This window comes from Rhinolophus sinicus, chromosome 15 (genome assembly GCF_057876585.1).
Source record: "Rhinolophus sinicus isolate RSI-liver-muscle chromosome 15, RSI-T2T, whole genome shotgun sequence".
In the NCBI taxonomy this organism is placed as follows: domain Eukaryota; kingdom Metazoa; phylum Chordata; class Mammalia; order Chiroptera; family Rhinolophidae; genus Rhinolophus; species Rhinolophus sinicus.
This window is the reverse complement of record NC_142515.1, coordinates 24,557,353-24,582,309: the sequence shown is the minus strand read 5'-3', so window position 1 is coordinate 24,582,309 and position 24,957 is coordinate 24,557,353. Positions and strand designations below refer to the sequence as shown.

Here is a 24,957-nt window from a genome sequence, read left to right as displayed (position 1 = left end):
AGTGACTTACAGTTTACAAAGCACTTTTATCATACATGATCTTACTCCTTCTAACAAGTTTAGGAAATAGGCATTGCTATATTCATTTTACCAAAGAGAAAATTCAAGCTCAACTATTTGCCTGAAGCACAAAGTTCTTATGAAGACACACATTGGAATACAAAGTGAGGTAAATGGTATTGCTAGAGCTAAAGCTAATGCCAGGTGAAAATTTGTTACTTAGAGCTGTGTTTACTCAGTGTTGTCAATTATAATCATTTGCCTAATCTGGAGCCAGAAATTTTATAACCGTCTTCAAGAGTCATGTTGGATGTAGCTTGCACATTTCTTATAGTTGGAAAATCCCCATTTTATTCAACATTTTAACATTACAATTGTGCTCATCAAAGCTCATGGTCTAACTAGTTACCTTTTATACTAGAAAAGACAGGTCCCCAAGTAATCAATATGCTACAAGCTCTTCCTCCCTTCCAAAAAGACGTCTTTGGCCTTTAGTGATTACACAAACATCAAATCAGTCCTGGGTCAAAAAGAGGCCTTGATGCTTACCTATCAGGGTTACTTAAGATTGGTAGTGATGACAGAAGGTATCTGTGAAAATTCTTAAGGGTAGTGATCACCTCTTTACTCAGTTCTGTGTTTTTCATAGCATCTAGGACAAGGCCTTGATGGTGGCATTCACTGAGGGAGGGAGGGAGGGAGGGAGGGAGGGAGGGAGGGAGGGAGGGAGGGAGGGAGGGAAAGCTCCAAAGGTGCCAACGTGGGACGATTCTGTACAGGAGCTCAGAACTCAGTAGAACCTGAAAGCAAAAAAGGAAGCCAGTGCGGAGTGCTGATGGAGAAGTGAAGTTTGCCTAGGGTCGTAGCGATATGGCTTGCCACTGACCTCTTGTTATGCCCTGAACTCACCACCAGCAAGTGTGAGGATTAAACTTGGCATTTTAGTATCGTGGACTAGAGACCTACCTCTGCCACTAGCAATGTGGCCTTTGGCAAGTTTCTCTTCTCATTTGTAAAATACAACATCAAGGGGGAGATAGGGATTAGTTAATTTCTGAAGTTTTTCCAGAGCCTCTGCCAGCACATTGGAACCCTTCACCAAAATATCCCACTCCAGCTTCCTTCCCTGGTGTTCTCCGTGCCCCCAGCCAACTGTGCCCACCAAGTTCATGTGCACCACACCAAAGTAGTCTCCATGGAAGAGCTTCTGCTCAGAATCCCTGCCCTCCCTCCCCAGCCCACCCCCAGTTCTCCACGTGGGTCTTCCTTCCATCATTCAAGCTGCCAACCAAAGCGCTGATGCTAATCAGTGAAGTCCAGATGCAGCCAGTCTCACAATTTATGAGAAAACAGTCCCCTGAGAATTTAGTTTAAAATGCACTTTTCTGGGTCCAGTTTTCTAGAAGGGGTCCTAGAATTTCCTGACAAACACCCCTAGAAGATTCTGAGACAGGCGATCCAAAGACCACTCTTTAAGATGCAGTGATCTAGATTTTGACACTGGGCCAGTGATTCTCAACCTGCAGTTTATGGATTTCCAAGGTACCTAAAGATACAATTCAGGGGTCCATGAACTCGAAGGGGGAAAAGATATCTTCATTTTTATTAGTTCTAACTTTTCTTTAGTATTTAATTCACTTTTGAATGTAGGCAACAAAGCCAGTCGTATTAGTAGTTCCTGTGACGTTGTCACCAATCGGAATCACTGATACTGTCACAGAACATTACTGCTCCTACAGATATCCTGACAGCCAATTTCATCACTATTCATCACTATTTTGAAATAATGGTTGCTGTTAGACCTGCCACTAGATTTTGTTATTTAATTCAAAATAAGCATATATATTACTATCCTGCTATTTAAAGAAAACGTTTTAATAGCTGTATTTCAGTATCAATGTATGTATTTTATTTTATGCATTTAAAAATATTATTCTGAGGGGGAGGGGGTCTATAGTCTTCCGCAGACTGTCAAAGTTGTCAAAGGGGTCCTTGGCAGTAAACAAAAACAAATAAACAAACAAAAATGTTAAAAGTCCCTGCTCTAGATAGAGCCAGTTATGCCAAAAGACCAAAAACAACTCTGGCACCATTCTGCTGCTTGTTTTTTCTCTGTCGCCCCCTCCCCCAAAAGCCAACCTTTCAGCCAGGATGGCGTTTCTCACAAAAATCACTGAATTCTCAGGGCTACAAAAGGAGTGGCCTCCCAACATGGACTGTATTCTGAAAGTGACCTTGGCAAAGGGTAGGAGAAGCTGCTTCTCCTGAAGCTTCCCTTGGCCTGGGGAAGGGTCCCTTTGTTTTCTCAATCAAACAGAGACACCTTTCCTACTTCAAAATCCTGTTTTGTCCATATAAATATTAACTTGAGGGGATAAGAAAACTACACGCTAGATGAGCAAAAAAGTCCTGGGACAGACAGGTCACTAGATCCGCCGAGTACACACCTAGGACTGTCTACTCTGCCGTGTGCCAGCACCACTGTCCTTACTTGATTTCATATACAGGCTGGTCCAAAAGTAAATAGAGTGGGCATTTCTTTTTGGAAACATAAGGGAAAGCAAGGCCATATGAGCTGGCCAAAAGACCGTCCTAGGTCACAGGGTGTTTGGGCAGTGTCCACCAATTACAGGTCACCTGTGCTTTATAAACTCCCAAGTAGCTGCTGAAAGCACTATCCAGTTTACAAATAAGGAAACAGCCTGGAACACAAGCATCCTGGCCGGTGGCACCATCTATACTGGTTGCTCTCTGCTAAGAGCTCCTGGAGAGCTGCAGAGTTTATCTGTGTATCTACAGCAGGAAAGGAATCAGCATTCCTGGGCTATGACTTAAAGAAAATTAATGATTAGGCTAGATGAGTCCTGGGGACTCCCTACCCCCTTGCAGTCCTAACACCGGGGGTGGGATTTCCAGGCTGGGAGGAATGCCCCACCTTCTGGCTTTGGTCAAGACTGGGATTTCTTAGAAGGTTGGGGGGCCAATCAACGGCCATAAATCTTGAAGAACCTTCAGCGTTTTACAAGGGAGTTCGTGGGGCCTGCTCTTCTCCCTCTCGTGGTCTATTTACAACGCCAAAATCTCCGTGTTAATGGACCTGGGATAATGGTGTTTACTTTACCGCGATAAAGCGCTCAGCTTCCTGGGTTAGCGGCTGTAAAATGTCCTGGAGGTAGGGGTGTAGGAGGGCGCCGTTAATGTGGGCGCTGGAAGGACCGGGGCACCAGGTTCTCTTCCAGGCGGCCCCTGCCCTGCACCCCCTAGGCCCGGCTGAGCAGCCCAGGCCTCGCGAGTGAGGACGGTTCCCACATAAATCACCAGCGCCAGAGTCTCGGGAAAAGGCGCATTTTTCATTGCTGGCTGCAGGGCAACTCCAGACAGCGAACGAGAAACAGAAGTTGTCTTTAGATAAACCGTTTACCCGAGCGCGCGTCCTGGCAGCGTGGCCTACAGAGCACAGGGCAATGGGGTCCTGGCGCTGCGCCCCCGCCAGCCGAGCACCTCGCACAGGCCTCCAAAGTAAAACCCAGATCCTCCAAAGGGCTGGCCTCATGTTCTCCCGCGGAAAGAGAGAAAGTGAGGGCCGAGAGCGAAGGAAAAGAACTTCAGGGTCTGGCGAGACTGGACAAGTGGTGCGTGGGAAGACTGTGGAGCCCAAAGACCTCAGAGCCCAACCGTTACCAGCTGCGTGATGTCAAGAAAGTGACTTTACCTCTCTCAGCTTCAGGAATCTTCAGTTATAAAAGGGATGTAAAAAGTAGTATCTTCCCAGTGCGTGTTCAAAATTAACAAATTGAATCAAATGCGATTCGTGTGACCTGTAAAGCCAGTTATTAATCAGAGGTCTGTGGAGGGGTCTAGAGGGTTCCGCGAAGCCACTGGAATTGTTGACAAAGGGTTGCACGTACCCAGGCGCATTCTTCCGGGAGTCCAGAATTTACATCAAGGTCCCAAACGGGTGCTCTAAACCCAAACGTTAAGACAACACGCTAGTTCTGTAGCCTGACTGCTTGGTTCAAGTTCTGGCTCTGACACTAGGTGTGTGTGAGACCTTGCCCGTTACTGAAACTTCCTGTTTTCCTCTTCTGTAATAGTTCGCAGGATTGTTGTGGAGAGTAAAAGTGCTTAGTACGGTGTCTGGAGCTAATGAATGCTACCTAATGTCATTTTTTTATGCATCAGCCCTAGCCCTATAGCAAAGACACGTGGCTCCAAAGACAGGAATTCCAGGCGTAGTCTTTTCAAGATGAAGCTGCCAAAATCCCAAAAACCCTCATTGGCCCTGGGCGCCAGCGGGCAGGCCACCTGCCCTTTCCGCTGCCCGATGGCGGCCTTTCCACTGCGCGGGATGGGTGCACAGGACGCGTTTTGCTCCGGAGCGCTCAGCGAGCGTGCGGATGCGCACCTAGGACCAGATGCTCTGGAGGCCTCCCCAATTTGGGGAGCTGCGCGATTGCCGGGCGGCTGCCCTTTGAAGGCAGCTCTAACCCCGCCAGCCGCCAGGCGCCCAGGGCTCAGCCATAATCCGGATTTGGAGGCCGCAGCACTAAACTGGCCGCCACCGACGTGGACAATCAAAGCTGCCGCCATCCTGGTAGCTCCAGGTCTTGTTTACTTGTTGACGTGTGAGCACCCAAGCAGGACGACCTCGAGTTCGGAATCGGCCTTGAGAGAAGAGGGGTAGGGGCCTCTCGGGAGCAGGCACCTCCAGCCTCCACTCCACCGGAGGCCGAAGCTTCCTATCGCGGGCAGACACGTTTCCTTCCCTCCTAAGGTCAGAGGTTGAGCCCAGGAGAGGCCTGCTCCCTCTTCCCTCGAGGCCCACCCCGCGTGGCGGCCCGGAGCCCCGTTTCCAGCCGCGCCTCCTTCCCCCCTCCCAGCTCGCCATCCATTAGTGTAATCCCCTGTCCAAACACTGTGGCCGGGACAGCCAGACGTTGGTGTAAACAGACCCGGGGGGACAATTCTAACGATATAAATAAAATAACCATTAATAGCGCAACTTGTTCGATGAGCCGGAGGCTGAGCACCCCGGACTCCAGTCCTGCTCAGTTTGTGTACACAGCGTGGACACCGCGCATCCGTCAGGTAAACCCGAGGTTCTTGCCAGGGCTGAAATCTAAATCCCGCGCAGGTGAGGTCCCCGCAGGCGCGTCATCGGGGACCAACTTCTGACACGCACAGGCCTGGACACGCACGTGGCTTGAGACAGACGCACACACTAAGAACGCCGCCCCACCGCTCCTCGGGTTAATGTAACCGTTTGAGCCCAGCCCCAAACACAGCGGAAACTCGGGTTAACCCAGCTCTTCTCCAAAACCTTGAGCCTAAGTGGCCTGCCACGGCCCTCTCCGCCCCGTCCGCAGACTTCGTGCGCACAGGGAGGCAGAGCTCACACCCAGAAACAGAAAAAGTCAGCCTCCACTAATCCAGGGGTTAATACTGAAAATTAACATTTATTGAACGTTTGTTGTGCTAGTCACAACAGTGCTTCACAAAGGTAATTTTTAATCCTCAGAGCGACCTATGAGGTAGGAATACTTTTAGTATTCCCAGTTCTACAAATAAGAAAAGCAGGGCTCAGAATTAAGGAAACCCCCGCCCCAGACAGAGTAGAGACAGGATTTGAACCTACCATTCTGCACCAGGAAACGCATTGTGCACACTCGAGGTGCAGGCACTTGTCAGATTCCGAAGGGGCTGGTTTCCAGCATTTTCCCAACCCTCAGGGCAGCAGTGGTTGATTTCCAATGGGATGTTCCTTCTTCTGCCAAGGGCGTGGGCAGAGTGGCCTGTGAAGTCTGGACAGAGAGGGAGGGGAGCCGCCTCTAAAAGCCCTGTAGCCTGTTCTAAGGGATTGGGAGTTGGGGTTCTGGACACTCCCAGAGCTAGGCCTCTGGGCTGGCCCATCAGCTCAGAGACTCCACACCCTAGCTGGCTCCAGCTAGGGGAAGGTCTCCTTGGGGGCAGGTGGCCTTGGAGTCCTAGTTGCTGGAGTCCGGCTGGGACAAGACGTTCTCTATAGCCCACCCAGGTGTTGGAGTGGCAGCATCTAGTCCACAGGCCTGGAAATGTTGCATCTATCCCTTACCTGCTCTGTGCCCTTGGACAAGCCATTTCATTGTACGGGCTTCAGTTTCCATAGCTCTAAATTGGGGGGAGGGGCAATAATATCTGTCTCGTAGGGATGTAATGATTGTACATGTGAAATGTTTTGTTCACCGGTGGGAAGTTTATCACAATTAATATTAATTCCATGGCAGGCACTTCAGAAGGCAGAACTGAGGGCTAGCAGCTGCTCTTCTCTTTGAAGAGAAAGCAAAGAAGAAAGGAGATGGGGAGAAAAGAAGCAGCTCTGAGGGGTTCATCGGAGAGGGTTGGGGGAGCATCACGTGGCTCTGGATCAGCAGTGTTTATTTTCAAGGCAACTACCAGTGAATCCCATCACCTAGGCACTTTCTTCTTGGCAGCCATGGACTACCTACCGCCTGGGTCCTACAAGAAGATTTGGGGTGGGGAAGGCTGCCGAATACAGAGCAGGAATTTGCAAAAGCACGGAGAACTACCTGGGCAGGCAGTCCATGCGTGGAGATCTCAGCCTGGTAATGCTGGCGCTGCCCAGGGAAGCAACAGGAGCAGAGAGAGGGAGCTGAATGTGGAAAGCAAGGAACTTAACCTTGGGCAAGTCACTTCACCTCTCTGAGCTTCAGTTTCCTCCTCAGTAAAATACTTACATTCATAGGGCCATAGACAAGAGCTATCGCAAGAAACAGAAACAATAACAATGGTGGACACTCAGAAAGGGTTTACAACGCTCCTAGTGTAATTCTCTGATCTTCATGCCCATGAGTCTCCCAGCCCTACTGAAGTCTGACAGTTTCTGTGGGAGTTGGGGAGTGGGGAGGGTCTTAATGAGTCACACATGTGCTTGTAGAAAAGCCGTGGAAGGCCATTGCTGGTGGGAGTATTATTGCTATCAGTAGGATTATTTCTATTATTACTGGTGCTTACTCCCAACCCTGAGAGGAAGTCATCATTAACTGCTCTTTACAGAAAAGTAAACAGGCTCAGAGTGGGTAAGTGACTTACCTGAAGTCACACAGCGAGTCTGAGACAGAGAGAAGAGATCGAAAGCCAGAAGTTCTCACCTATACCAGAAGGAAAAGGAGAGGACTGTGGGGGTTCTGCGGAGGCCAGGGTTAGAGAGGGGAGGCCAGGGTGGGAGAGGGGAGGCCAGGGTGGGAGAGGGACGCCCACTGCCCGCAGGGGTAGGTCCTGGGCAACTGATTTATTTACATTCCAGTGTGGACACTAATTGGCCAGATCTTTATCTAAACATGATAACAATGACATGAAACTTTGGGGATTTGTTTACTGCAGCTAAAAATGATGCATTTGTGGGAGCGGAAAGCTGGGTCAGGGTGCGGGATTTGTTTGCTGCGGCTGGAGGCGGGGAAGTCCAAGAGGAGAAGTGGAGATTGTTGGTGGTTCCAAACGCGTATCCTAAAACTTCAGAGATTAAGAAAGTTAGTCTCCTTGTTTGGGGACCACACAAAAAAAAAAGCACAAAATTTGATTGGTAGTTAAATAATGGTTTTTTCCCTCCGAGTGAGAAAAAGGGGCACCTGGGAATCCTGCTCCTTGATCTCTGCTCAGTGGAGGAGAGGTTCAGAGTCTCCCTTCTCGTGTTTAACAACCACCGCTCAAGCCCACCCTCAGCCACCATCATAAGAACACTTACTACTCGCCTCTCTGTGCTGAGGACCCTGTAAGCACTTTCCTTCCATCATTTATTTAATCCTTACTGCAGACCCATAAAGTCTGCACCATTCTTATCTCCTTTTGTAGGTGAGAAAACTGCTACTTAGGAAGGCTGAAGGACTGGTTTGAGTTACAAGACTACAAAAGCAGCAGGACCAAGCTCCAAACCCCTCTAGTGGATTCCAGGGTCAATGCTTTGGCCCAAGACAGAGGCAAGAGGTGTGACTCTAATTTAGGGAAAGCCATGGTCTTCCAGGGCGCCACCCCAAATTCAGCCTCCTCACTCTGTGGGCTCTCCCTGCAAAGGATGGTATCATAGGTGGCAACTCTTACACATACATGCTCCTGAGGTTTGCGTACATCGATTCACGGACACCTTGACTGGCTTACTGGTTGTGGGAGGTGTAAAACATTATATGAATGCTCCCTCAGTGTGAGGGTTACAACATGTACACACAGACCACCCTCTCTACTATACTAATGGAGGGATGTAGAGTTTTTAAAAGTCTAAATTACAGAATAATTTCAATGTGGTTTTATTACTTTCAAGAACACACACAGTCATTACAATGCTGGTAATAAAATCTATTCCGTCTTCTCTGGCTGCAGCTTAGACAGGTCCTTATGGGACCACTTTGGACAAGACTAATTGTAATGATCCCATAAATTGCCTGTATGAAAATAGTGCATCTGATAGTCATGAAAGCTAATTTTCATCTTGGATCATATAAACATTTCTCTCCAAATCTCATGTTACTACCAGTAATTCACATTTTTGTGGGGGTAAAAGGAGGGAGGGGGATCCAGGATGGGTGTTAGCCCGGCCCTCCTGTTTTGACCACACTCTCTGAAAGAGCAGAGCCCAAATGTGAGTCTACATTTATGCGCAGTCCTGAGTGCCTTCTTCCTCATGCCCGTCCACACGTGCTCACTGATGTATGTACTCACACAGGAAAGCAACTGCCTTTGCATTCAAGGAAAAAGATAAGTCCATAGAAATATATATGTCAGGTCCACGTGCATCTGTTGGAAACCCGTATTTATCAGTGTGTGGCAACTTCCATCAACCTCAGAAATATGCTTGCAGATGGGGGACAAAGGGCTAGAGATTGGCCTGCTGCCTACAGTGCAGCTGGGGAGCCCAACTCACAGGGGAGAAGACCCCAGACTCTGTCTCCTTTTCGGAGGCCAGTGACTCAGTGGCCCCACTGGCCCCCTATCCAGCAGCTAGGAAGAGGGTAAGAGATTATAGGTGGGTGGGAAAGAGCTACAGCGTGCTCAGTTCTTGCCCGCGCTGGCTGGTGTGAAATGGGGGACCCCATTCTCCTCACCCAGATTTGGCCCCTGCATTTTAAGGCAGCCAGAGAAACACTTCAACACTTTCCAGCTGGGGTGACCTCAAGGCTAAACAGCCCCCTCATCTAAAGTGGGGCTGGCAGGAAAGAAAAGAAGAGGTCAGTTCAGTCTGCTCCTGCTGGTGTGTTGTAGGGGAGGGGTCGGCTGTGGCTGTGGAGCCCCCAACTGTGCTCTCAAGGGATGCCTGGGCCCCAGGCCTTCTGGTTCGCCTTCAGTCCCACCTTGATCCTCTCCGGACGGTGACAATAGAAGGAAACGGAGGCTCTGCAGGATCTGCCTGGAGTGGGGATTTCCATGGGGAGGGTGGCCAAGTCTGCCACCTGGAGCCCCACATATTGGTCAGGGTCCACAGCGGAGGCTGCTGGAGGTTAGGGGGCTGGGGAGTAGGAGAGGTCCTCCAGGCTGGAGCAGGGTGCAGACCAGTGTTCCTATCACACACCCAAGAGCGCCTGGGCGTTTTTTATGAGCAGTTCCTGAGAAAGAGTAAGCACGAGAGGGGTCTGGGTCTCAGCAGTGAGGCTGAGCTCAATTAGTGTGCCCCCACCCAGTGCAGCCCTCCAGTGCAGTGCGGGGGCGGGGGCTGGGGGTTGGGGAGGAGGAAGGGGACGGGGGCGAATTCCCTCCACATCAAACGCCAGCAGCGTCCAAGGACAAACAGCATGAGAGCGTTGGAGGGGAGGAGTGAGAAAGCAGGAGGAAAAGGAATGAAATAAAATGGAGGGGAGTGGAGTGAAAAAATAAGCAAGAGTGAAACCGGTGGGGAGGAGTGGAGACCCAGAGAGAAAAGAGGCCGGGGAGGGGGAAGGGGGTGAGGGAGACGGGAGGTGGGAGAAGGGTAGTGAAGGAAAAGGGGTGGGAGTAGGAGGAAGGGAGGGGTGGAGGAGTAAGAGGTGGGCGCAATGAAAGAAGACGGGGCCAAAAGGGGAGAGAGACTGGCTACAAGGTGGAGGAAGTTTTAGGGTCCCAGACTCCGAGGCTCTGCGGGTCTCTGAGTACCGCGAGCTGCCAGGGGTAAGGTCTTTCTCTCGAGTTGGAGGGAGTGCGGAGAGGTCGAGCGGAGTCCGAGAACTTACAGGAGGGTTCAAGGACAGAGGCCCAGGCCGCGGCACCCCGGGGCTCCTTGCTAGGGCTGGGAGCTCTCCGCCGGCAGCTGGAGAAAAAAAAGCGCCAGGGAGAAAGCCCCGCACTCTGGGTCCGCGCAAAGTGCACGAAGGCTTGGAGAGGCGCGCACATGGCTGGCAGGGGAGCGTGAGGCCTGGCAACCTTACAGTTCCCGCAGCCTCGAGGCCCTCATTTCTTTATCTCCGACCTGACACGGCGGCCTCTCCGCGGGCTGTGGAGCCTGCGAGGTCAAAGCCCCGAGTTGCGGGTGTGGACCTGGCTCCTCCAGCGCGTCACGCCTCCTGTCCCTGTGGCTGTGCGCCCAGCTGCGCAGCGGCCGCCTGGAGCCTAGGTCCCTTCCAGGTCCGATTCCCTACTTGTGCCGAGCAAGGCAAGCAGTCCACGCTCACACCCAAAACATCCCCGCAGAGTCAGGCATGCTAGGAGTGTCGCCTGAGCAGTGGTAATTGCTGGGTGTACCCCCGAGCTTCAGGGAATCAAGGGCAAGTTAGCGGCAAGGCCCGCAAACCCAGTCGCCCAGTGATGGAGCAAAGGTCTTGCGGTACCTTGGGCCCGGTGCCGACTGAAGACCGGGACCTCCAAGTTGGGTGCAGCGAGGGCGAGATAAGGCGTTACTTAAGCGACAAGATTGCGGCAAATTTTTCTTTCCGAAAAAGGTCTTTTTCGTTCTCGAACGGTTTGAAGTTATTCTCTCCAACATGAACCCCCAGGGAGATTTGGGGATAGGCCGAAGTCCCAAGGCTTGCAGTTGAGAACAGACAGGGTCGAGAATTGAGAATATCGCTCTAGGAAGAGTCACGAAAAATCTCTGCTTGTTTGAACGTGATAACCACATTCCCCCACCCTGGCTCAGAGACCCGCGCAAAGCAAGCAGATCGCCTGGTTCAAGTGAATTAATTCACCAAAGACTGCAACCGAAGTTCAGAAGTCAGACTATATTTTTAAAAGTCTACAGACATTGAAATTTCACTACAGGAAGTTAACTCACATTTAAAAAAGAAAGTTACGGAACGCATGCAGAATTCCAATTTAATCCCCAAGTTAAAACTTCACTGCACTCCTGAACAACACGCTCAAATAGTACAAATTAAAAAAGGCATCTTTTATTTAGGCATTTTTGTTTGATAAAATATTGCATTAATTTTCATTCCGCAAAGTTAGCTTTTCTGACTTGTGTGTTTTATTGGCAGAATAGAACTGGTTTTGTTGATGAAAGCTGTATTTACATTGTTATCTTACAATTTTTTGGAGTGGGAGAGATACACAGGTAGATGTGGAAAGTCCTGTCCCTGAGAAATCAAAACTCACTTCCTCAGCAAGGGCCTGTAATTTACAAAGAACTATACGGATTACTGAATGTGGACTAGTTTTCTCCCAGGGAAGGAAAGTGGTGGCTTCTTTAGAAAATTCAATTCCAAACACAATCTGGGAAAATTTATACAGACACATGCAAAACAAGCTAAAATGCTCAAAGCTCCATTTTAAAGTATCTTACAAAATTACTGAAATGAAGAAATTTTTCCTCTCAAGGAATTAGATCAGTTCATTACTTTCTGTGACTGAACTACCAGTTGATGTCTCTTGAAAAATAGAAAATGTATTCATCCTTCTCAGAAAACACTGTTGCCTCAAGATTGCTCAAAAGTGTTGGATAGCTTTCTAACATTCAACTAAAAATCAAACCAAAAAACACGTACACTTACAAACCGCTACCACCACCACACTTACAAACCGCTACCACCACCACCGTCAACGTAACAGAAACCTATTTAGTACTGCTGCTAAAGAGGAAACTTTTTTCTTTTGTTTTTATTTCTTTTTTTATTTTTTGGTAAGATGCCATTGAAAATGAAATTTCTAGGAAAGCAGCAAAAAATGAAAAAACATCTATGAAAAAATTCTTCTGAAATGTTATATAGTTTTGGCTGGCTGAGTTCATCACAGGATGGTTTTTAATGCTTTAATAGAAAATCATTTCTGTCAAATATATGGTGATGGAAGGAGAACTGACTTCGGGTGGTGAACACACAATGTGATATGTAGATGATGATGTATTACAGAATTGTACACTTGAAACCTATGGAATTTTACTAACCATTGTCACCCCCAATAAATTTTAATTAAAAAACTCATTTCTGACTTTGGTGCTACATTTAGATTAGAAAACTGCCATTATGTTCCATATTTTGTGGTCTTGATTATATAATTAAATGGTTATTTGAATAGTTGGAAGGTAACAACATAAGCAAGTAGCACATATAACTAAAATGATCGATTCTCTGCCTATATTTATATGTATATTAATGAAATAATTTTGTGTAGAGAATAATAAGTCATGGGAACACTTTGCAGTTTCCGAAGAATCATCGCATTTTATTTGATAATATATTTATTGTAATGATTAGCATGTGATTTTTCTCCAAAAGAGGTATAATTTTATCGCTTATGCACCCATATAGCATTTCCCGCTCATAGAATTTACCATCATTTTACTGTGATCTTTAATCAAATATGGGAGGAGGGGAACTTCCATAAACATATAATGTGACAAGCGTATGTAGGCAGATACACTCGATTAAAATAAAATCAAACACTTCCCATGGATGTAATGATATTTACTTTATCTGACAGTAATTAGCTAAACTGTCTGGAACGAAAACCTATTATTAGTCGAGCACAGCTCCAGGATTTTAAAGATCCTCTTTTCAGACAAGAGAATGCAAACGCCCCAGAACGCGATTGTAACTGGATACGCTTGGAACCAGATTCCACGTTCTGATAAGTGACTCTGGAGAACAGACCGCTGCTGTAATGTAACTACTGCTCGGACGCTTTCCTCCCGGGCAGCAGCGCACAGCTGGTGGCGCACACGCTCGCAAGTGGTCGGGGCTGCAGGCTGTGGGCACAGAAAAGGCATATGGCCTAAATGGGATTGGCCTGGTGGGGATCCCGGCCGGGAAGCTCTGCTGCAGGGGAACCAGGTCCACCAAAAGGAGCTTGAACAACCAGGGGACGGCAACCGGAAAGGACCCGAGCCCCTGCTCAGGACATAAAGCCAAGATCAGCTCTAGGTATCGGGTAGAAGTCTCCTGCCCGCTAGATCAGCCATGCGCCGCGCTGGATATAAGAGAAAAGGGGGAGGGAAAGGCACAGAAACCGCCTCCTAGGCCCCTGAGCCCGCGGTCCTCACGCTCTGGATCCTCTTGGACCTCCAGACCAGCGGGTCTGAACTTCTGTCCCTGGGCGAACAGCAACCTGGTCAGGGGCCACAACGGAGAACCACTCAGGCCTGGCTCGAGGGCACCTGGCGGAGTAGTGGTGGCAACAGGTTTGGGTGAGAGCCGAGCTGGGGTGGGCAGGAGACAGCCTGCTGCCTGCTCAGAGAGGAGGCAAGCCGGTGACTCGGGGTGGATTCACCGCAGCAGCCGTGGGTGTGTGGGCGTGCCTCGGTGTTCCCGCCTCCGCCCTTCCCACAGGCTCTAAAGTGGGGGTTCTTGGAGTTGGGTTTAGGAAAGGCCTAGCAGGGAAATGCTGAGGAGAAGCAAGAGAACGTAGCAAGGAGAAATGCAGGCTTCGGCTGGAAACTGGGGAGAGATAGTTTCAGTAGCTTTTGTATTTTTCTTCTTTTCTGACTCTTGAAATCATGTAAGGAAAGCACCCAAAGAGGCGAAAAAATTGGGGACCAGAGGGAAACAGAAACATTCCCCGCAACGGTCTGGTCCTGGGGATGGGGGTTGGAGGAGTGGGGCTGGAACGTAGCCTCCTTTCTTTACTCTCTCCTGCCACCGTGACCCACACATTCAAAGACCCCGACCCCGCAGTGCCGCACACTCACCCCCACCGCTTACTCGAGCTTTGCGCTGGAGCGCTTGAGATCCGCAGCAAAACGAGGCACATTCTTCTCTCTGCAGCACCACGGCCTGATTTGGAGACGCCCGCCCTGCCTGAGGCGTCAATAGTCTCAGAATTCAAAGCAGAAAGGCACCGGGCGCCCCTGTGGCTGAGAGATGGTCATCCCCCCCCCCCCCCCGCAAGGCCCTGCCCACAGAGGGTCACCCAGCCGCTAGCCCGCCGCCACCTAAGAACTCTCCTGTGCAGTTGGCCCGCGCGGCATCCTAGCTCCGCGGGCGGCCCCAGGGGCTGACTCCCCGCACCATTTCCGCTCCCTCCTGAACAGCCCCGCCTCTCCCCCCTCCCAACAGGCTGTTCTTCCTCTCCTCGGCCTTGGGCACCCACTCCTCCCGCGACTGCGGGGGGCGGGGGCCCTCATGGCAACTCGTCTCCACTCCAATTCCGGGTCTGCCACCGCCCGAGGGCGTCATCCACAGTCCCGCCACCTTCCACCCATCCTTTCCAGTTAAGGCCGGTCTCCCCCAGCTCCACCAATCTCAGCCGCCGAAAAATGCTTGGGGTGGCTAGCGCCGGATCAGGGGCCCCATGTGTGGATCTGAACAGATCTCTATTTTTTTCAAGACCGGCGCTACACACGGGGCTTTCTGTGGGCCTCACAGCAGCGCCTGCCTGCTCCTCACTGGGCTAGACATGGTGGCAGGCGAAAGCCTACTGTGCTTCAGAAAGATGATTCCCACACACACACACACTCGTGTGGAGTTTCCAGAATCTCAGGGGACTCCACAGATTCCTCCAGAAAACAACTAGGGCCGCACGGGGGCGCCAAAAGGCGTGTGGGTTGGAGAAATTAGACGTCTCCGAGGTTCAAGGCCTAGACACAGGCGCCTGATTTCAATAGGTAGAAAAGACAGTCTCCATGGCTGGGTCACCTCCCGTCGGAGGACAGATCCTGCACTTAGGACCACGTGAAGCCATCCCGTGTGTACCGCACTCCAGCCACGTCATCACCAGTGCAGTAAACAAATACTGCTTGACCTCTGATGCAGAATAGCAGTTGACATGTATTGAGCACTTAATATGTGCGGGGCCCTGCAATAAACTTCTGACATATTTTGCCTCATCTATCCCTCCTTTTTGTAGACAAAGAAACTGAGGCTTACAAATACCCAGCGCCATACATTGACTAGGCCAGGACTCGAACCAAGAGATGATACCAGGCAACAAAATTCAGTAATAACTCTATCATCCTGTCTCTCACATACCTGCTTCGTGTAGCCGCTGCAAGAGCTATAAGGGCAAGTGGAACCGGGACCCTGCTGCTGGGTGGGGTGGGGGACTCATAAGTCTACCCGGGGAGAGCAGGAAGGCAATATAGCTATAGTACTAGGTGGAAAATGATAAGTGACACGACTGTCCTTTACTAACACTCTGCAAGTTAGATGCGGGAGAGAGGGCTTCCGACTAGGTGATCAGGGAGTGCGCTTCCATGGAGGAGGTGGTATTTGAGCAGAGCCTTGGAGAACAGCTTTCGACTCACGGAGACAAGGGCGGGGAAGACATTCCAAGTGGAGGAGACAGCTTGAACAAAGCCAACAAGGCGGGAACAAACACGTCGTTGGTCCACAGATATATAAAACATCCCGTCTCCTTGGGGATCCAGTGTCCGGTATTTACAAACCAGGAAGCTTTCCTGCCCAGCAGCAGCTAGAAAAACCTCCCTCCTTGGGCCATCCTTCCCAGCAGTTGGTTCACGGACAGGAAGCCTCCCAGAACTGGCGCTGGCCGGGAAGGTGCAGCCAGGAGGGGCGGGAATCGGTAGTTCGGGCAGCCGGGTCAGTGCAGACTAGGACTTCGCGACTCTATACTAGTCCTTGTCTATTTCTGGTAGTGCCACTACACCCAACCCACCACTGCGGAGGGCGTGGTCCACATGATCTGGAACCAATGGGGAGGGAGGCCGAGGAGAGAGCCCCTCCCCCGACGTGACGCACGACCCCCGGGCACCGGCTTCACAGCCGAGGCCCCAGTCCCTGCAGTGGCTGTTAACAAAACCCAGACTCCCAGGTCCAGGCCAATGGAGGCGATTTAGACTGGAGTAAGACCGCGTCTGTCAAAAGCCCCACTCGGCAGCAGCGGCAGAGTCCAGAGGAGAGCTGGAGCCGCTGGGCTGCCTCCCCGCCCCCGCCGGGATTTATTGAGTATTTGGACTGGACAATTAAGTGGCCCTGATGATGTTACCAAGCCCGGTCACCTCCACCCCTTTCTCAGTCAAAGACATTTTGAACCTGGAGCAGCAGCAGCAGCAGCAGCAGCAGCACTTCCACAGCGCGCAACTGCAGGCGGACTTAGAGCACCACTTTCACTCGGTGCCCTGCATGCTAGCCGCCGCCGATGGGACACAATTTTCTGACGGAGGGGAGGAGGACGAGGAAGAAGAGGGCGAGAAACTGTCCTATTTGAACTCTCTAGCCACCGCTGACGGTCACGGGGATTCGGGGCTCTGTCCCCAGAGCTATGTCCACACGGTCTTGCGGGACTCGTGCAGCGGGCCTAAGGAACATGAAGAGGAATCTGAGGTCGTGAGAGACCGGAGCCAAAGTGAGTAGAGGGGAAAAGGAAACGTACCCGCACATCTGGAGCAATGGCGGAGCGCCCGCAAACAGCCCACAATCCTTGCCAGCACGGCTGTCTGCCCCTCTAGTCTTTGGCTGGGGTCATGCTTCGCCCTGGTCAACGACAGCTCCGCAAAGCGCAGGTGCCTGCGAAGGAGCCTGGGTGGAGGGGACGCACAAGGTGACCCCGACAACTACTCCTTGGGGGGGGGGGGCGTTGATGCAGCATCCAAGGAAAGGGAAAGTAGTTATTGCTGCCCTGATGCTGATAAGCAGCGCGGGCTCAGCTGCCGCTGGGTCCTGACAACTCGTAGTATTTTTGCTATTTCCAAGAGCTAGAGGGGTCAGAGCCTGAACCTTTCCCATTTTCTCTCTAACGTGAGACAAGTTCTCTGAGGCCAGGGCAGTGGTCCCTTCCTTCTTCTCTGAAAAGAACGTCCACGCAGGTTGTGACCCCAGCATTCGCAGAGATCAGGAACTTTGGTAGAGACCAGCTGGGTGGTTTCCTTGCCTCTTCAGCTTCCTTGCACCCACAACACCCGGCAGAGAGGGAAGTGATGGTCGGAGAGTGTGTGGGAATAGAGTCCATTCTGCAGAGCACTCACACCCCTAAGGCGCCGGCCTTTTTTTGAAAATTCGTAACGTTTTGCTTTGTGTCCCAGGCTGCACGGCTGCGGGCCAAAAGAAAACCGCGCCGAACTTAGTCCGAGATTCTGGCCGTTGAAATCGGATGGGAGGTGACGAGGGTAGGGAAATCGGATAACTGAATAAAGCCTCTAAAGGAGTGTTTGTTTCTGAGGGGTTGCAATCAGAGTCTCTTTCCCCAAGAGGAGATTTGATATGGTAGAAGCCAAGGCCTACACCCTGACAGCTCTCCTGGGCCTAAAATCGACGTTAAACTGTCTAAATCAGTCGATCAAATTTCTTCTTCTCTCTAAAGTAGCACAGACATTCTCACACAGACATTTAGCTGTGGGCATGTAGTCTTTTAAGAGCAAAAATCAGCCTATGGGCAATGCACAAACGTTACACCCAGGCATTTCTTATCAGAACGATTTTCAAGCAAGTCTCGTATACTGGCCCCCAAATACCAACATGCCTCACACCTTCAGCTATCCGTGACGGAGTGGAAGGCAAACGAGTTTGCAAATACTGTAGTTATTATGTAGTTACAACTTTCCTCCTGAAAATAGTCATTAACCCGCTGAGCCGCACGTGTAATACAGGGTAATCTCTTCTCTCACAGATGCTCAAGTTCTAAATAAATGCTCACTAACTACCCCTCCCCATGGAACGTGCCTCAAGGGCGTTCTGAGGGTACTTGGGCTGTCGCCTGGTCCCACGGCGCCAGGAGCCACAAACTTTCCCCAAAGTCCAGGGATTTACCACCACACACTCCACGCTGTTACCAGAAGGGGCCACAGGGCTCCGGAGCCGGAGCCGCGGCGAGGTCAGGAACATCTAAGGGACGCTGTTGTTTTCCTTCTTCTTCCGCAGAAAGCTGCCAGCTGAAGAAACCTCTGGAGGCGGCCGGAGACTGTAAGGCGGCGGAGGACAGCGAGAGGCCGAAGCCACGCAGCCGCCGGAAGCCCCGCGTCCTCTTCTCGCAAGCCCAGGTCTTTGAGCTGGAACGCAGGTTCAAGCAGCAGCGGTACCTGTCGGCGCCCGAGCGCGAGCACCTCGCCAGCAGCCTGAAGCTCACGTCCACGCAGGTGAAGATCTGGTTCCAGAATCGCAGGTACAAGTGCAAGAGACAGCGGCAGGACAAGTCTCTAGAGCTGGGTGCGCACGCGCCCCCGCCGCCGCCGCGCCGCGTGGCGGTGCCGGTGCTGGTGCGGGACGGCAAGCCGTGCGTCACGCCCGGGGCGCAAGCTTATGGCGCACCCTACAGCGTGAGCGCGGGTGCCTATTCCTACAACAGCTTCCCCGCCTACGGCTATGGGAACTCGGCAGCAGCCGCCGCCGCCGCCGCTGCCGCCGCCGCCGCCGCCGCGGCCTACAGCGGTAGCTACGGCTGTGCGTATCCGGCAGGCGGTGGCGGCGGCGGCGGCGGCGGTGGCGGCGGGGCCTCTGCGGCGGCCGCGGCCATGCAGCCCGCCTGTAGTGCGGCAGGAGCCGGCCCCTTTGTGAACGTGAGCAACCTGGGCGGCTTCGGCGGCGGTGGCGGCGCGCCCCCGTTGCACCAGGGTGCTGCTGGCGGGGCCGCATGCGCGCAGGGCACCTTGCAGGGCATCCGGGCCTGGTAGGGTCACGGCGGCGGGCGCCCCACCGCAGCCTGGCGCTGCAGGACTGAAGCGCGAGAAAGGCTGGATCCAAGGGCCAGGTCCCCTTGTTAAAAAAATGAAAACATGTAACTCGCTCCCCAGGACCCCGGGGCGCAGCTCACGCGAGGCCTAGGAAAGGGGACTCAGGGGCGAGGAGGATGCCTGGGACCGGTCGCGGAGACTGTCTCTGAGGCAGAAACGCCGGCTGGGTTCCGGGGAGGACGATGGCCCTGACCTGGCCCGGAAAGGAGTGCGAGAGGCTGGGACTCTGCCTGCCGCTTGGTTCTCTGAGAGCGAGGAGGCTTCTCTCTCTCGGCCTTCCCGCGGCCTCCGCGAAGTGTTGGCGGAGAATCCAAGGACAAAAAGAGCATGAAGGAGACAAAAATGGGCGTCGTGGCCTGAGAAATCCCCAGGCCCTACCGACCCTCTGCCCCCTTTGCGGGCCCGGAGCGCTACATCACAGTCGATTTTCCGATTCCCAACCGCCTGCCCTCCGCAGCAGATACCTCGGCCTGGGTCCCCGAATTGTCAGGGGGCATAGAACTCTGCGAGAAAAACCAGCGGAGCGAAATCAAAAGTTGGGGCAGGGGGGCTGAACAAATCCGAGACCTGGTGGCCCATGAGAGGTGTTACCGGGTTCCTTTCTGTTTCGTATTCTGTATTCAGCACATATAATATATATATATATATATAACTATATTCACACGCCGTGTACACCCGCTGCCATACACTACAGGACTCAATAAACAAGGTGCAATATTTCCAAACCGTTGGCCGGCTACAGACTTTGTTTAGCCCCCCAAAGTGGGGAGGGATCCTTTAAACAGGGCGGGCAGGAAAGCACAAGGTGTGTAAGGGAAAGCATTCCTCACTGGGCTATCTCAAGGCCTGGTCTCCCCTGCGCCAGCTCCCAGGCAGCATGTCCCGTCTCCTCATGGCTTTGTTCATTAATTTCTTTTTACTCTTGTGGGGAGAACAGGTCGGAGACTCAGGACCTTTTGAGGTCCCGGGCTTTGTAATCCCCCCAAGTTTTACCCAGAAGCTTGGGCTAGTGTCTAAGCCTGCGTTAGATCACCGTTTAGATTCTGCCCCACCTCGAGGGTCGCCCGAGAAAAGGAAACCTTGTTCACTGGGCCCAGCCGTAGGCGGCGCGAAGGCGGCTCCCTCTGCCACCGCCCGGGCTTTCAGCGCGTTGGAGGGCGCTACGCTGCGCCCCGCCGCGGCCGAGTTCCCCCCTCGGCCGCCCTCCCTTCTCCCCCGGCGGCCGCGGCTTTATACGGCTCCTTGTCACTTGCGGAGAATGCCTGTGCGAGGCCTGTGCTGCCACACGGCCGATTGTGAGCGTGCCAAGGCGGGTGAATGGGGAGGCCTCAGAGTGCCGCGCCATTGTGGGGCCGGGCCTCGCTGAAAGGCGGCTCCGGGCCGGGAAGGTGCGGAAAGAATGGCTTTTTATTGGAGTCCCGAACAAAAGGTGTGGTAGGAAGGCGAAGTCCCCTGCGCGAACAAAAACCCCAGCGCGTCGGGATTGACGTCCTCCCCGAGCTCCCCATTGCTTCTCAGAGCGGGGGCTTTGTGCTGCAGTCTGCTCAACAGAGGGACGGAGAAATGCGCGGGGGTTTTGTTCCCCACTTTTTGTGCGCTGGAGGAGGGGGCGGCAAGGGGGGCCGGGGGCTGGGCGGGCATCAGGAAGGGGCGCGCTGATTAGGCCCGGCGGGTCCGGGCGCGCAGACGTTCAGCGGGAGTCGGCGGTCTGAATGCAGGGTCATTATTGCTACAAGTTTAGCAATTTCGCCCTTACAGGAGTGGGCGGGGGCTACTAGGCTGCTGCGAGGCCGCTGGGCTGGGGAGCTGCAGAGACTGCGGGGAGAAGGAAGGAAAAAAAGGAGGGGAGGAACAGAGGGGAGGCAGGCAAGGGAACCCTCCAAAACCCGCTGACCGCCCAGGATGAGGCTTGGGCGCATCTGAAAGGACCTAGCGGGAGGCTAGAGAGGCCCCTCCCTCACCTCACCTCCCTGGAGGCAGAAAGACCTAGGAGCTGAGCGTGAGTTTCTGCGCCCATCTGCGGGTCCCTCATCTCCTCGCCGCCAGTTCCCTCCTTTCTCAAAAGCCGCTCTGGAGCTGGGACACTGCCTCCCACCACCGCGTTCACCACCGTGACGCCCCAAGTTCCCTTCATAGCAGCCCTCTCTTCTGGAGCTATTATCTTCCCGTGAGTTGCTTAAGCTAAGGGTCGGGGAGGGAATTCTCGCTTCCTAACACGTTTCTCCCTGGCCTGCAGCCGCAGACAACCCGTTTATCCATCCATCCATCCATCCATCCATCCATCCATCCATCCATCCATCCAACAGCATTTACTGATCATCTACGAAAATATGTTCTCTTGCACGTTCTGGATCCCAGGGACGGTGAAAAAAACCAGTGTCTGCAGACTTATGAGGTTTATTTTCAAGCCAGGGAGGCAGACAACAAACAAATGCATGTAAAAATAGTAGATCAATTCTAAAAAGGAAATAGAACTAAGTCTTGGAGGGAGGGTTCTTTTGAAGTAGGTGGTCAAGAAAGCCACATATGGGAGATTACATTTAAGCTGCTGCCTGAAGGACAAAAAGGAAGCCAGTCCAAACAGCGCTTTGCTCTTGCAGCCTCCATGCTTTTGCACAGGCCCTCCCCTTGGCCTGGAATGCCCTTCACCCCCATCTTTCTGGTGAACTCTTGCTCCTCCTTCAAGGCCAAGCTTCTTTCCTGAACCACCCAAGTGAAGGTAATCCCTCCCTCATATGTGCCACCAAAGTCTTAGGTACTTTCCAATATCACAACATAGTGCTGTGCAAAGATTTATTTGCCTCTCCCTCCACGTGAGGTCCCAGTGAGGTCGTTGTGGAGGGCAGGTTGGCATATATTTCCTCTGGGACAGATAACACAGTAGGAGATCATGGGGCCAGGTCCCTTCGGGGCCATGTGGATAGCTCCAGTGGTGTGGAAATGCGGCCTTGTGTGCTGGCTGCAAGGGAGATGTGGTGTGGGGCTCTTGGCTCATCTCGGCAGAGCCAGGACTGCAGAAATTTCAGGCAAAAGACGTGCAACCTATCCCGATCCCAGAGGAAGTTCCCAACTTCGGTGCTCCGTGATGCCGTCTGGGGACATGTCTTCTCCAGGAGACTGTGACCGCTTGCCCTACAGCTCAAAACCTAGCAAAGGAGGCTGAAAACTTGGTAATGACCTTGACACTAGGACACAAAGTTTAAGGGTTGGGGAAGACTCAGGGAAGGGGAAGAGAGTGAGGACTCAGACGGGATGGGGGGTGGAAACCTGGGACGTATAGGATAAATCCCGGTCTTACATCTGGGACCCAATTCAACTTCCCCTTCATTCACTAGGTGAGGAGAATGGTGGGTGATCAAGATGATGCCAGCACCCCGGGAGCGCTCACTTCTAAGGCGGGATTTCAGCGCCTGTACCCCAGGAACCCAAGGCTCCGGGAGCAGACGCCCTTGCTCCGCTGGGGGTTTCCTAAGTAAGCACCTTTTTCTCCAACCTGGTCTGTATCCTGCTGGGCCGTGGCCTCTCAGAGCTCCCACCGCCAGATCCCCACCTCCCTTGCCCAGCTTCCTTCTAGCCCACGCTAATCTCCCTTCACTCTGCATCCCCTCCTGTTCTGGAAAAGAGGCGTGTGATCTTTATACAGGAAACAGAGATGGTTCTATGGATTGGCTTCCGTGCAGTTTGCGTGTCTTGAGATACTTAAACCCAGCCTGGACCAGCCCGTTCCTGCTCCCTACCCTTCCCCAGAACCTTCAGTCTCTGAGTATAAATAGCTCCCAAGTCTTCACTGTAGGATTTCCTACTGCTCTTTGCTCAGGTTCCAGGGCCTTGGCCATTGGAGGGTGAAAACCCTCGACTAACATAGCCACTTCTTCCTTGAGCTCCCTCTGCAGGGGGAAAGACCCCCTCTCAGGCCCAAATTGCTGTTTTTTTTTTGTTTTTTGTTTTTTTTTTGGAAGCTATGGATTGTCCTGTCAGCCAGAAGGAATCTTAAAACACAGGCAGTCCTTCTAATGACCCATGAGACTTTGAAGAGGTGAAGTAAGTCGTCCCTTAGGGCTCTGGTTTCTGAGCTCTCAGACAGAGAGAAGGATGGACTATACTTATGATTTCAGAGATTACTTCTGGCTCAGACCTTTCTTGCTTCCCTGAATGAGTGACTAATCCCTCCCCACCCAGTCACTGGTGCCACACTGAGCTTAAGACGTGGATAGGCACCACTGGGGAGGTGGAATAGGTTCTAGAAAGCCAGGCTTTTTTTCTTTTTTCCTGTTGAGCCCAATCTTGAGTGGTGAAGAGGCTGGACTCTGAAGAGAGGCTGCCTCACTTCTCACCTGAGACCTCCATATCCAGAGGTAGAGACCTTGAGTAAGTGAGGAGCACTCTGAACCCCCTATTTCCTCCTCTATAAAATGGGTATGTTTATAGCACCTTTCACAGTTTTTTTTAAGCTATGGTAAAATGCACAAAGTTTAAGTGTACAACTAAATGGATGTTTAATATGTAAACACTCATGTACAAATCTCCTTGGCTTTGAAAGTTAAATGAGGTGATCCATGAAAAAGGAGCTTAGCTCAGTGTCTGGTAGGCATCGGGCATTGCATCAGTTATAAGCCAGGCCGGTGCTAGGCACTGTGTATGCTGAAAAGCCCAGGACTATTCTGCCCTTGAGGCACTCACAGGTCCGCCAGGGTAGCGCGGCCGGCCAGAGCATTCAGAACCGCAACACTGCGGCCGCACGTCTCCACAGAGGCAGGTCGGAGCCATTGCTGGCAAGCCAGGGGCAGGCGTCTTCTCAGGGGCTTGGGCCTTGGTTGGGTCTGGAGAAACTGACTGAAGGGGAAGGGGAAAAGAGGTTCCAGGCGGAGCCTCCGGCCCCCTCTAGGTAATTACTGAAGGGAGGAAAGGGTTGGGAGGAGAAACCCAGCCCCTCTCGGCAGGGCTTCTCCCGGGTCCCGCGCTCCGCGGTTGCCAGGCTCCGCCAGAGTAACCTGGGGCCACGCATCTCTGCAAGGGTGCGGTGGGTGGGCGGGCGCTTCCCTGGAGAAAGGCGCGTGCAGGAGAAGGATGGGTTCCAGACCTCCATCGCAGCCTCCTCCCCCTTCACTTCAGGGTTCAGTGCCACAGACGGGGCTTTTCTCCCCAGGCGAGGGGACGGGTCCTGGTAGGACGGCGGGTTCTCCGCGACCAGACAGTTCAGGGCTCTGCCGCAGCCTGACTCCGCGCGAAGGGAAAGGATCCTGGGAACCGCCGGGGGCAGCGCAGGTGACATGGAGCCGGGCGCCGCCTCCCAGACAGGCTGGGGGCGGTCAGAGCCCGCTGGGCAGGGAGCGCACCGGCGAGCTCCTGGAGAGCCTGGCCAACAATCAGGTTGAGAGTCCAAACTTGAAGAGCCAGCCGTCCCTACGAGCGCAACCTGGGAGAGAGCCAGGCCCAGCGCGCAGCGCGGAGTACGGGTAGGACACTCTGGGGAGTTTGGTGGGCGCGTAAGGAAGTCCGGGGGAGGCGGCTGGGGGGCCGACGGGGTGGGGTCATCTCAAAACCACATTTGCTTATAGAAAGGACTCCTTCGTCCCCCAACCTAGGCTGTAGGTAACATTAACAACAGTGGAGTTTTCTAAAGGGCTGTTTAGAAAATTTATGAAGCATGAAATACGTACAGAAAAGACATACATGTACAGCTCGCTGAATCCTCACAAACTGTACACGCCCGTGAAACCAGTTCCCAGATGAACAGACAGAACATTACCAGTCTCCAAAAGTTCCCTCGTGATTTCTTCTTGTCACTACCACCACCGCTATCCTGGATAACCACTATCCTGGCTTCCAACAGTAGCCAAGATAAATTAGTGTTGCCTGGTTTGGAACATTACATAAATGGAATCAAATAGTATGTCCTTTATGTGTCTGGCTTTTGTCGTTTGTGAGATTTATCCATATTGCTGCGT

At 52.5% G+C, this 24,957-nt stretch overlaps 1 protein-coding gene and 1 long non-coding RNA gene across 3 annotated transcripts; one reads left to right on the top strand and one right to left on the bottom strand.

Moving 5' to 3' along the window:
* Window positions 1-11,155: 11,155 nt before the first annotated feature.
* LOC141572914 (uncharacterized) lies at window positions 11,156-15,927 on the bottom strand. Of its 2 annotated transcripts, XR_012498470.2 has the most exons (3): window positions 14,318-15,927; window positions 14,088-14,183; window positions 11,156-13,543 (listed from the first exon to the last, which is right to left on the bottom strand). It is a non-coding gene; the product is annotated as an uncharacterized LOC141572914 (long non-coding RNA). The 2 variants fall into 2 exon arrangements; XR_012498469.2 differs by lacking the exon at window positions 14,318-15,927 and having other exon boundaries at window positions 14,088-14,307.
* A 21-nt stretch (window positions 15,928-15,948) lies between these two features.
* NKX2-3 (NK2 homeobox 3) lies at window positions 15,949-19,716 on the top strand. Its single transcript, XM_019725126.3, has 2 exons — window positions 15,949-16,689; window positions 18,201-19,716. The coding sequence occupies exons 1-2, from the start codon at window positions 16,320-16,322 to the stop codon at window positions 18,947-18,949; spliced, it is 1,119 nt and encodes a 372-aa protein (XP_019580685.2). The 5' UTR covers window positions 15,949-16,319; the 3' UTR covers window positions 18,950-19,716.
* The last annotated feature ends 5,241 nt before the right edge of the window (window positions 19,717-24,957 follow it).

Coding starts and splice junctions, on each gene's coding strand:
- NKX2-3 (XM_019725126.3), top strand. CDS start 16,320: ATGATGTTACCAAGCCCGGTCACCTCCACCCCTTTCTCAGTCAAAGAC. Junction 16,690..18,200: donor CGTGAGAGACCGGAGCCAAA/GTGAGTAGAGGG, acceptor CTTCTTCCGCAG/AAAGCTGCCAGCTGAAGAAA.